This window comes from Peromyscus californicus, unplaced genomic scaffold (genome assembly GCF_007827085.1).
Source record: "Peromyscus californicus insignis strain IS unplaced genomic scaffold, ASM782708v3 Scaffold_4__1_contigs__length_199733344, whole genome shotgun sequence".
Taxonomy (NCBI): Eukaryota; Metazoa; Chordata; class Mammalia; order Rodentia; family Cricetidae; genus Peromyscus; species Peromyscus californicus.
Window position 1 is genome coordinate 93,046,276 of NW_026294562.1, and position 11,385 is coordinate 93,057,660.

The 11,385-nt window shown below is 49.5% G+C and overlaps 1 protein-coding gene across 1 annotated transcript; it reads right to left on the reverse strand.

The window, feature by feature from the left end:
- Positions 1-3,381: 3,381 nt before the first annotated feature.
- Positions 3,382-8,777, reverse strand: Adm (adrenomedullin). Its single transcript, XM_052762373.1, has 4 exons — positions 5,338-8,777; positions 4,813-4,932; positions 4,512-4,661; positions 3,382-4,323 (listed from the first exon to the last, which is right to left on the reverse strand). The coding sequence occupies exons 2-4, from the start codon at positions 4,908-4,910 to the stop codon at positions 4,017-4,019; spliced, it is 555 nt and encodes a 184-aa protein (XP_052618333.1). The 5' UTR covers positions 4,911-4,932; positions 5,338-8,777; the 3' UTR covers positions 3,382-4,016.
- Between the last annotated feature and the right edge of the window lie 2,608 nt (positions 8,778-11,385).

An 11,385-nucleotide genomic window follows, 5' to 3' on the forward strand; every position in this document is an offset into this window, starting at 1 on the left:
AATAAGTCAAATACTTCCTGCTGTTTAAATAAACGTATAATAGTCTACTAAAATCAGCTGCCTGTGTGGCCACAGTCATTTTATTGTTTTTCCAGAATGTTTCAAAATAGCTCTGGAACAAGACCAGTGGGACCACCAGATATCTATCTAGCCTCACCCTTCTTCCCATGCAAATGAAGATGAAGCTTCCAATCCAGCTTTGGCAAAACTCTCCCTGGAACTCAGGATAACAAGGCCTCCTGCTCTTGTGCTGGGGAAAGGAGGGGCGGCCTGTGTTGCTCCCTCAGAGTCAGGCTCAGAACCTCCTCTCAAAAGCTGCCTTGAATAGCAGATGCCTAAACAAAAGGTCCACCTCAAGGGTGGAAACGTTATTTCCAGTTTTGTAGACACAGGTGTTCTTCCAGGCCACTGGAGAAGTACAGTGCAGGACTGTGCACAGCCAGGAATAGTTCAGCAGGCCCTTCTCTCAGAAGCCAGCTCTGGAGGCCATTCAGTGTATGTTCTAACTATATTTGGCAATGCAAACCGAAGAGGTCAGTGGCTTAGCTCAGGATGAGAAAAGCCTATTCCTGATTTATAATCCCCGCTTCAGACTAAGACCAAGAATTAAACCCCCACTTCATTTCTTTCTTTTGTATGTATTGAGCTCACTGCTGAAGTGACTCTCCTTTCCCATCCTACTGGCCCTGGTGGAAAGCTCTGAGAACCACAGGTGTAAACCACCTACCCAAGCCGTCTGTGGAGTTAGAGGACTTTGGGGGACATCAGGCCTGAGAATCTAAAGGTTAAAATGATCTCATTCTACTTAGGTTTTCGTGGCATCAAAACAGCCTGGCAGCACTCGGGTACAGATCCAGGCTCCCCCCACCGACCACTCACTGTGCCGCCTCGCCTGGGTTGCTGTGTGTCTCTGAGGTTTAGTCGCCTTATCTACAAATAGAGATAAGAACACCTACCTCACGAAGCCACTGTAAGAACTCGGTGAGATAAAGCATAGAAAGTGGCTGGGAGAATGTCTGACACAGAGTGAGGGCTAAAAAAAGAATTGGTTTCCATCCCACCCCGAGCCTCCTTTCCACCCTTAGCTGTTTAGACAACCTGTGGGTGCTGAATTTTCAAGAAATTGTCTGGTAGCCTTGGTTGATTACAAATGGATGATACCATTTCCACAGCCAGCAACAGTAGCTCCAGATAAAAACTGTGACTACTTCTCAGCTGTGGACAGGTTCAAGTCGGCTCACAAATGACTCAACGCTGTTGATAAATGATGTGTTCTTGGCATCAGGAGGCCCTATCCCGATAACCTTCAACACCTTATGGAAAAAAAAAAAAAATGGAGAGGGCTAGTTGACCAGCTCCCAGAGAAAGCCCCAAAGCGTCGTGGTGACCTTTAGTTAATCCCAAATGCTGTACCAGGCTGGTCATAAAGAGGGTCTCTGTTTGCTCAGAAATGTCTCAAGTCACAGGTTTAGCCATGGGAAAGACTCCAGTTGAGCAGCTGTCTGCTCGCTCTCAGGGCTGAACCACCGTAGTTACACTTGCCTTAAATTCCCTGAGTCATAAGACTCCCTCCAACCAAGGCTAGATGCCTGCCTGTTCCCTGCTCCCAGCTGCCCCTAAGCCGGTGCCCAACCTGTCTTTGGCAGCTTTGTCTGGTAGATTGAAGTTCTGCCAGAGTGAGGTTTTGGCTGGAGGACTCTGTGGCTGCGGGACAAGCCTTGGCTCAAAGAAAGAAAATGAATGGATGTCTTGAGCCACTGTCTATGAGGCCAAAGAGGTCTCTGCTCTTAGCGGTTTCCGTAGCCTCTGCAGACCACCCTGAACCCACTGGCGCAGAAACCCGCAGGGTTGGAGCATCTAGCCCTTTCCTCATTCGTACATGCCCTGTGCCGCTTCAGTGCCTGGCACAGGTCCAAGCCAATACTTAGCAAGAAGTCCCTAGGGTCAGGATGGTCTGTTGCTGACCTTGGTGCCGGGAGTCTCACGAAATTGTTAAGATCAAATAGGACACGGAACTAGATGGGACTGATACTGCCGACAGCCAGGTGCCAGCAATTGAGGCTTTGTGGGGGAGTTCTACGTGCTATTGGCTGCTTTTTTTTTTTTTTTTTTTTCATGAAGCAGGAGCTGCCCCTAAATCAGGTTGTGTCTGGATTCAGACTCAGGACCAGTGCTTTTCATTGTGTATATTTCCTTCTGCAAGGAAAAAAACATCCAGCCCCATAGCTGGGGCCCTGTAATGCCATCCTCAAACACTTCCATCCTCCAAACACTTTCCAGAGATCCTAAACCAGCTAGAGGTACAGGCATTTCAACCTGTCCAAATGGCCAGCAAAAGTTTCATTGATCCTCAGGGACTGGCTGAGCAATCGGCCCGCGCCTCTTAAGTAGGCAGGTATATGGCACCACCTTAACCTCCCTTTCTAGTAGTCCTTATGCTGAGTCTTCAAGCTTTGGATCCAGCACGCCTCACAGGATCCGGAGGTGACAGAAAGCAAGGAGGAAGGAAAGAGGGAGAGAAGGACAGAGAGAAGTGGAAGGAGCGTGAAAAAGGCTTGGGAAAGAGGAAGGAAGAGGAGAGCTGGAAGGGGAGGCGGAACAATGAAGGTTTCAGGCCCTCTGAGGCGCACGGTTCCGGCTGCACGTCCGTCCCGGCCGCCTCCGGCCAGCAGCTGCTCACTGCACAGCGTGTGGGCGCTGAGTCACTGTCCCAGCACAGGGAGCCCGCGTGCAGGTCGGGGGGAGCCCGGTTGGCATCTGCAAACTGCTTTTTTTTTTTTCTCCTTTCCTCTCTCATTAAGGCTGTGTGCTGACTCCCACGTAGGAGAACTTATTAAACCGCACGTACTACTCCACCGCTCTTGGGGACCACGCATGATGACCAGCAGGGAGCGCCACAGCCCCACTTATGGATGCTACGGTAGTGACGCTTTGGGGCTGGCTATTAGCCGAGGGTTTCCCAGAGACTCGTGAAGATTTTGCAGGAGTAAGCTTTTAACTTTAAGTCCCACAGCTACAGCATAAACTCTCTACTTAGAAAACCTTGAAGATGACCATAAGTCTCCAAACAGCGCCTTAGCGCAGGTTCTGTGAACAACCCCATAAAATTGGGAGTGTGTTGCGCAACCAAGGCTCGCCTAACTACTAGGGCTCATCCTACCCAACCCGGTCTGGCCGCCACTCGAGGCGATGAACTCGGGTATCTCCGAGAAATCTTGACTCCCACCCAGGACACGCGCTCTGGGCACCCACATGGACAACAGAGCTCGTGACAGATAAGCCCGTGCATACAGAGATCCCCAAAACAAGAAACAAGATCCCAACACTCCCAACGATCCAAACCAAGACCATCTTTCTCTAGATGCATGAAACGAGAATGAATCAGCATTGAGACAGTTTATTATTGGTTTGCTTTTTCCCAGATCACATATTTTATGTAAATAGATTATACGGAGACACAATGTTTTTTCTTCCACAGGCGGTAATCAGGCGCTCTCCACCACACACACACACATACACAGAACCAAACAACCTTACACCTCGCTGAGACATTCATGTCTTAAAATAGGGGAAGGTGACAATATAATCGCTTTAAAATGCCCTTAATACAATATATACGTACAAAAATATCTCTATATATTTGAAGTTACAAAAAAAAAACCTCTTGACAGCAACAAACTTAAATATGATAGTTACCTTTGGCTGTACAACAAGCATTGCACTTTTCCTCGCTAGGTTTTGGAAAGTTCAAGTAGTAATGAGGCTTATGCCCCGTGAGAGACCAGTTTATGAGCGGGCAAGGCAGTGGCTCAGACCCCTGCCCGGAGGGTGATGCCTGTAATTCTCAGTTTCTGTCGTGAGCCTGGCTTGATTCGGTTCCTCTGCCTCCCCTAGGGGCAGCCAGGCAGATCTCTGTAGGATTGTCTCAGTTCGCCCTGGGTGCGAAGCTCTCTGATTCCGCAGGCGCCAATGGGACACTCGCCCGACTGTTCAATGCTGCCACCGGCACCTAAATCCTAAAGAGCCTGGAGATGATTCGGTTGCGCCTGGGAGGCTGGGGCTGCGTGTGCCTGCTCCTGGGAGGACACCACAGTCCGGATCCGGAGGACCTCTGGTAGGGAACGCCGGCGCCGGCGGCCATAGCCTTGAGAGCTGATCTTGTTCCGGGGGGCGACGCTATCCTTGTCTTTGTCTGTGAACTGGTAGATCTGATGGGCCAATTTCTGCACTGTGCAGGTCCCAAAGCGGCATCCAGCGCTGCGGGAGCCCTGGTTCATGCTCTGGCGGTAGCGTTTGACTCGAATGTGGGCTACGCTCTGAGTGCTGCGGAGAAGGAAGGATACGTGAGACCTCATCAACCAGGGCTTTGACCCCAACCACCTGGGACCAGAGCCATGCAGAACCTAAGGGACCTGGAACCTGCTCTCTCCACCGGAGCTGCAGTCCAGCCCGGACCATTCCCGGGGCCAGAGCAGTGGAGAGGGCACATCCTCTGCAGAGGGTATAGTTACCTGGCTTGTGGGGGGCTAGTTGTGCTCTGCTTGTCCTGGAGCTGAACAAGAGTCTGGGTAGGGACTGTCTTCTCATCAGCGAGCCCCGTGGGGTAACTGCTGGATGCTTGCAGTTCTCTCTTCCCATGACTTAGCGCCCACTTATTCCACCTAAAAAATGCAAGCAGATGCGTTTGGCTTGTGTTCAAGAGGTGTCCCAGCCAGCTCCCGTATCCACTCCCTTCTAACCCCTCTGGACCATCCGTCAGTTTTCCCTTACTGCCAGGTATTAGGACTGAAGAAAGTACTGCCCCAAACTCACTTCTTTCGGAATTGCGAGGACGCGTCTAGCCGCGCGGTGTCTGCGCCAAGGAAGGCGAGTGAACCCAGGAACATCAGTGTGACGGTAACCAGCTTCATTCTGTGGCGACCCTCAGATACCCTGGAAAGAAGAAGCAAGGAGCCTAGTGTGAGCAACCAGGCTAGCTGCACAGTCCTGGTGAGGCGGGGAATTGGCGGCGCCCTGTTTGGCCCAGTAGCTTATCTCCCCCTGGCACTGAGAGGCGCCGGAGGCTTTTGCACTGGCCGGGTGGGTGACAAGCAAAGCAAAGGAAGCCCCTGCACAGCGCCAGGCTTCCAGAGGTTTCCATCTCAACTGCCAGGATGATGGCCCAATGAGGAAAGATCTCAGGAGAGCTCCTACTGTGCGCGTGAGCTAGACCTGGGGTATGAGGTGTACTCTACAGTGGATACCCCAAAGTGGTTTGTCCCCCTTGTCCAGCGCTACAGTGTTTTGGCCTTCCGCAAAGCCGTCCCCCCTCCTCAACACGCTGGAGCGTGTCCTTACCTGCTGAAGGGGTGATTTTTCAAGCACTTGAAGGAGAAAGTCCGAGACGTCCTTCTGACAGCGGCAAAACCCCAAAGTCCGAGATTGACTGCGATGAGAAGCCAGGAGCGGTAACGCTGGAGCTGTTGTGCCTAGTGTCACCAAGAAACTACTGAACAGCCAGCGCTGGCTCCAGCGCTTTATACACGCTCCGGCTCGGGGGGGCGGGGCCTGCTCTGCCCTGGAGCCCTCCCTTTCCTCCAGAGCGCTTGCTTCTAAGATCTGATCTGCCCCGCAGCTTGCCTTTGGGTATGGGGGCAGGGGTAGAGGTCCTTTGTGGCCCGGGGTCTCAGAGATCGGCTCTGGGAGATTAGACTGGTGCGGAACTTCCTTTGCCCTGATTTCCTGGCGTAGGGTTCAGACAGTGAGACGGGAAGGAGGGCCAGAACAGCTTGGGGTGAGGGGGGATCCTTTTCCCAGAACCTCTACAGCTCAGAATGCTGATCTGAGCTTTCTGGACAGGGCTGTAAGAACCGGGGGACGGGTGGGACACATGTCTAACCTAAACCCTGGACTTTGGGAGCTGTGTCCTCAAATGGGCCGCGCCCCCTGCCGGCTTAGCACCTGACTGAGCCTCGACCCCCCTCCGCCTCTGCGGGCAGGGTACCCCAGGAAGGGTGAGGCTCAGACTCCCTGACAGAGGCTGAGACTGAAGGGTTTCTAGACCGGCTAGCTAGTAAGATTTCGTAATCAGGGCAAAGCTGGGAACAGCTGAATTGAAAATTGGGGTTTGGAGAGGGTAGTTAACTGAAGATTCAGAACTCACATTCCAATTTGGAAATACAGGAATAGCCAAAATTAGGAAAAAGGTTTTGTTTTCCTCCTTGTAATACTATTATGCCTTATAAGGTTATAACCTGCGAGTTGACCTGATTGCCTTCATTCATCCATTGTAAACGTGAGGAGTGACTGACAGGGAGCACACTAATGCTTCACGTATGTTAATCGCTTTACCGTTGGCAAATCCCAGCCTCTTTTGATCTTTGCACACATTCCTGAGCTGGGATTCTCGTATATTAAAGTGAAATTCAGAGAAGGGGCGTATATTGCCCAGTCACACTAAAGTTGGGAAGCTGTAGAGTCCGAACTCAAAAGACTGGGGTGCTGTGGCCTGAATTCTTCGAGCTGGGGGGGAGGGGTCACCATTCTCGCCAAGGGGGAGAGAATTCCGGCCCCAGCCCAGAGATATGTGCTAATTCATGATGAATCAGTTCGAACACGTTCGGCTCTTCACAGATTGTTAAGTTCACTTCCCTTCTAGGGCCAAACTGAGCACCAAGGCGCAGCTCCGCATGCAGGTCTCCTGTGTCACTACCTATCACCTTCCTGGAAGGTCCCAAAGCTAAAGACATTACCTACCCCAGCTCCTAGTCCTCAGTTCTGGGGATTTGGACACAGACAAGTCATGTCCTCTTCCTAGAGTCCCTGGCAGATCTCCAAGCTTTCTACCTCATCTGCCATTAAATGTTCTGAGACCCAGCGCAAAGCCGGCTGGGCATTGTGTCCCGCGGACCTTGCCCACATCGAGGTCTGGGCTGAGCGTTGCTGGCTCCAGATTGAACAGCGGACATTGCACCTGGGAGAGAAATGGCCGCACTGAGGTTACTTATTCTGGGGAATCTTCTTAGAGCAGGAGTTCTGAGTTCCACCTGGGGCGGGGGACAGATTCCAGGCACTGGTTCTGATAGGGACTTGGGGCATGAATGTTGAAAGGGCTACAGCTAGGCGAACTGGCCGCTTTCGGGCCTTCTGGGCTGCGGGACAGTCACCGCAGCCCCAGCCAGACGCTGGTGTGTCTGCCCCACCGATCTCAGGTAGCGCACAGTGCTGCGGGGGTCCCAGGAACCCCAGAACACCATAGTTTTTTCTCCGCTTCTGTCCCTTTCCCCTGCCCCCCTTTCACTTCATCCCCGTATTGTCTGTCGACCCAGCGGCTGTCAGTCTCTCTGAGGACGCGACCTACCTGTCGCCAACTTCCCGCTGGGCCGGGGCCACATCAGGTTTTACTTTCATTTCCCTGGCCGGCGTCTTGGTCTGCCCAGGAGGTCAAGGACAGCCGGGCGTTGGCCCACAGCCAGGGCAAGTCTCGTGGAGCTGGACTCCTTCTCTCCAGTCCCTACCAGCCTTGAGGGGGGCTGTCTGCAGAGAATCCTGCCTGGCTGAAACTCATTGTCTCCTCGCTTCGTATTTGAAGAAAGTCCATGACCCGAGGTTAGCGCTGACTTGGGACATGATCGCCAAGTATGCTCTTAGCAGAAGTTTGTTGTTATTTGAATAGGTTCCCCAGTAGTCCAGGTTGGCCTGGCAAACTAAGTAGCCAAAGATGACCTTGAACTTCTGATCTTTCTGCTCCAGTTCTTATCACTGAGCTACACCCCTCCCCCCTCCCCCCCCCCACACCTACCCACACACTCACACTTCTTTTTGAGCCGCAGGTGGCAAACCCAAGGGTGAAAGGAGGGATTCCGTGGCTTGGCTCCACCAGAGCTTCTGTGTCTGCGCCAGTATGTTGGCGCTGTGCCAAGAATCCCCACCTGAGTGCCTTGGCACGCGCCTTATCAGCCTGGGTGCTCTTCGCCGCGCTGGCACTTAAGAGATTGTCGCCTGAGAACCAAGCCAATTCTTTTTTTAGGCGAGGTCCCAGACTGGCAACTCAGAGGATTTTGTTAGAAAATCTTAGAAAGCGTCTGTATGGTTGTGGTTTGCGTGGGTGGGCAGCCTCTGTCAACGCACTCCCCAAAGTGCTAAAGGTTCTAAGTGGGAAGTAGATGAGGAATTCACCACGTCTGGGTATCTACTTTTTCCTTCCCTTCTCGTGAAAATGAGTTGCCTTACTTAATTACAAGTACAGGGGGAAAAAGAAATCACTAGAATGCATTTTGGGTTCAAGGTCTAGAAAAGTAAGGCAGCAGGGGTCCTTGTGGCCTTATGTTCACAGAATTGCATCCATTCAAGTGCAATGATTGTAAATTCGTATTGAGCAAGGAAGGAAGGAGGGAAGGAAGTGAGGGAAGAAACATGTTTAAAATCTTCCTGGTAAGAAAACAGAAAGAAAAAATAATCCTGGTTAAAGAAGATCCACTTCGTGTGTGTGTGCCCTTGCTCGCTCGTGCCCTAGAATTCTTAAGTTGTGTTGATTTGTACACTCTGTCACCATACAGATAAATATACATATGCACATATACTCTAGAATATATATAATATACATACACTCTAAAAGCTTGCTGAATAATGGTGTTTCAATGTCTTCCTCACATTCCAACTGAATTATTTTTAGGCCCTAAATCCGAACCTAATTCTTAGCAATGTTTGGAGGTTTTGTTTGTTTGTTTTGAACGTGTGGTTTTGTTTCTTAGTTAACAGTGGGTACACAGTCCCTAACACTAGGGTCATCGTACTCAGGTCTTTATAAAAGTAATGAGAAATAATAAATAGTACTAATGATGTTAGTAACTAAAATGGGAGCAACTGTGTGCTTTGTATGATGATCTCAGATGCCGCTTTTCAGACAGGAAATTTTATGATGCACTTTTATTCACAAGGCACAAAATGCCTGTTAGCTTAGGGCTTGTTTACAACATTCTCTTGAAAACAAGGTTCAAGATGCATCCTGAAGTCATAACATCAAGTGGTTTACAGAGAGGACACAACCAGCTTTTTGGATTTGGTCTCCTGGGGGTAAATAAGGCAGGATGCAAAGCTCAGAGCATCTTCCGGGGTTCTGCCTTCTCACAAGAGCTAATGAAAATAGAGATTCTTCCCAGAAAATGAACATGCACATAAAACCAGCTAAGTATAAGACAGGAGATGGACCAGGTTTAAAAACTCTGGGACCAAATAAATAGCACTGTTACTGTATCTGTGATTTCTATCTTGTTTGGAACGGCAGAGAAAGGAAGACCATTAACCTCTGGCTTTAAGGCTGAGTGCATGTGCATAAAGAAAAGATGCTTTTGCTTCTTCTTCTCCTCCTCCTCCTCTTCCTCCTCCTTCTCCTCTTCCTCTTCCTCCTCCTCCTCCTCCTCCTCCTCCTCCTCCTCCTCCTCCTCCTCCTCTACCTTCCATATGTGAAACACTTGTTCTACTACACAGCTGCGTTCCTAGCTTCTGTACAAAACAGGCAGACACAGATAGTCTTTGCACATGTTGGAGCCCAATGGTAAACCTCACCAAAGCTTAAAGAAAGTAACTTGTTCTGGGATAAATGAAAGGGGACTCAGAGAAGGCAACAGGCACAGGGAAGGCTGTTCTACTGACAGCAGTACTTGGGAAAATTAGAAGGTGTGGACTTGTTGAAGGAGGTGTGTCACTGAGGGTAGGCTTCAAGGTTTTAAAAGCCCACACCATTCCCAGTTAGCTCTCTGCTTCATGCTTGTAGACCAGGATGCAACTGGTCCACAACTCTCAGCTACTGCTCTAGTGCCATACCTGCTTGTCTGTCTGCCTGCTTGCCTGTCTGCCTGCTTGCCTGCTGCCATGGTCCCCACTAATTGTGAACTCACCCTCTGAAACTAAACTCTAGGTACCTAATCAACTGTTTTTTTTTCTATAAGTTGCCTAGGTCATGATAATGTAGCATAGAGATAGAAAAGTAACTAAGAAAATAGGTTTGAAAATAGGAGAGAAAAGATTTGATGCACACTTATCTCAAAGATCCTTTTGTCCCGTCAAATTAGTAAGATTTCAGAATTTAAAAAACCCACATTTTCCATACAAAAATCTAAAAGATAGTTTTGAGTGTTGGGCATGATGGTACACTCCTGTAACTCTGGCACTCAGGAGGTTGGGGCAGGAGGATTGTGAGCTTTGCTATATAGTGATATTACCTCAACAGCAACCATGACAAAACAATAACTCAAGATTCTTCTGAGGTAGGGAGGGGTAGCTCAGTGATAAAAACACATGCTTAGCAGGCACAAAGTTCTGGGTCCCATTGTCAGCTCCAAAATAACAACGAAAGAAGAATATCATCTCAACTAATGACTGTGGTAGATGGGTTTGAAGAGCAGCAAGGGAAGAAGCATGGTGGTAGCACCCAGGGTAGGTTAGGGTGCACACGATCTCATCACCATCTGAACTCTGCCCCCACTCCAGTGTGCACGAACACACTTCACCAACACAGCCAGCCTTGTGGAAATGCACCCTGTTCAGGTGCATGGGACCTGCACTCAGAAGAGCCTGCATTTGCTTTAATGCTCTGCTGAAGCTCTTTTGCAGTTCTTAACTTTTGAATAGGGGTCCTTCACTTTCATTTTGCACTGGACTCTGCAAATTATGTAGCCAAGGCCTGTTCACCAAACATGCAATCTAACTAAAAGCAGCCTATAAAACCTCACAGTACCTATTTATACTGTAGTCGCTGCAGTCATGGGTACTTCAAATGAATGTGGAGATTCAATGGTCTAGGACACATTTCATCAGCCATCTCTGTAAGTTCTCTTCCCTGCAGCCCAAACATAGTTCAAAGTGAAAATAGTGTACTTGATACACACACTTAATTTTAAGACCAGGTCATTGGCCTGCTTTTTGTCTTTAGGTTATATATATATAAATATGAACTGGGAATGTAGCTCAAGTTGCCTTGCATACTTGAAACCTTGAGTTTGGTACACACCTGTAATCCCAACAAGGAGGTTGAGTCAGGAGGATCAGAAGTTCTTTGAGTGCTTGGACAGTTTGAGGCTAGCCTGGTACACATGAAACCTGATCTCAAAAAAATGTTTTACATATATAGAACCATATTTAACACACACGGAACCAATGAACAAGGAAACAGGTAAGGAAGGTATTAGAACTGCCAAGATGGGAGGTGACTCGATGTCAGGGTGAAGTGGATATGTGGGAAGTAGGAGCAACAGGACTGAATGACGAATGTGGGGCTGAGAGAAAGACCAGCATCACGGGGAGCAGCCATTAAGGTTCTCACTTAGGCAACTGAGTGGTTAGAGATGTGGCAATGGATCAGGGAATTTTCCACCACAGCTCTCAGTCTCCTTTGTTATGGGTTGG

What these genes read in the sequence shown, in the direction of transcription:
- Adm (XM_052762373.1), bottom strand. Translation starts at nt 4,910, where the DNA reads ATGAAGCTGGTTACCGTCACACTGATGTTCCTGGGTTCACTCGCCTTC. An exon ending in TCCTCGCAATTCCGAAAGAA is followed by an intron (nt 4,662 to 4,812) that starts GTGAGTTTGGGG and finishes TGCATTTTTTAG; the next exon opens with GTGGAATAAGTGGGCGCTAA. An exon ending in ACTAGCCCCCCACAAGCCAG is followed by an intron (nt 4,324 to 4,511) that starts GTAACTATACCC and finishes CCTTCTCCGCAG; the next exon opens with CACTCAGAGCGTAGCCCACA.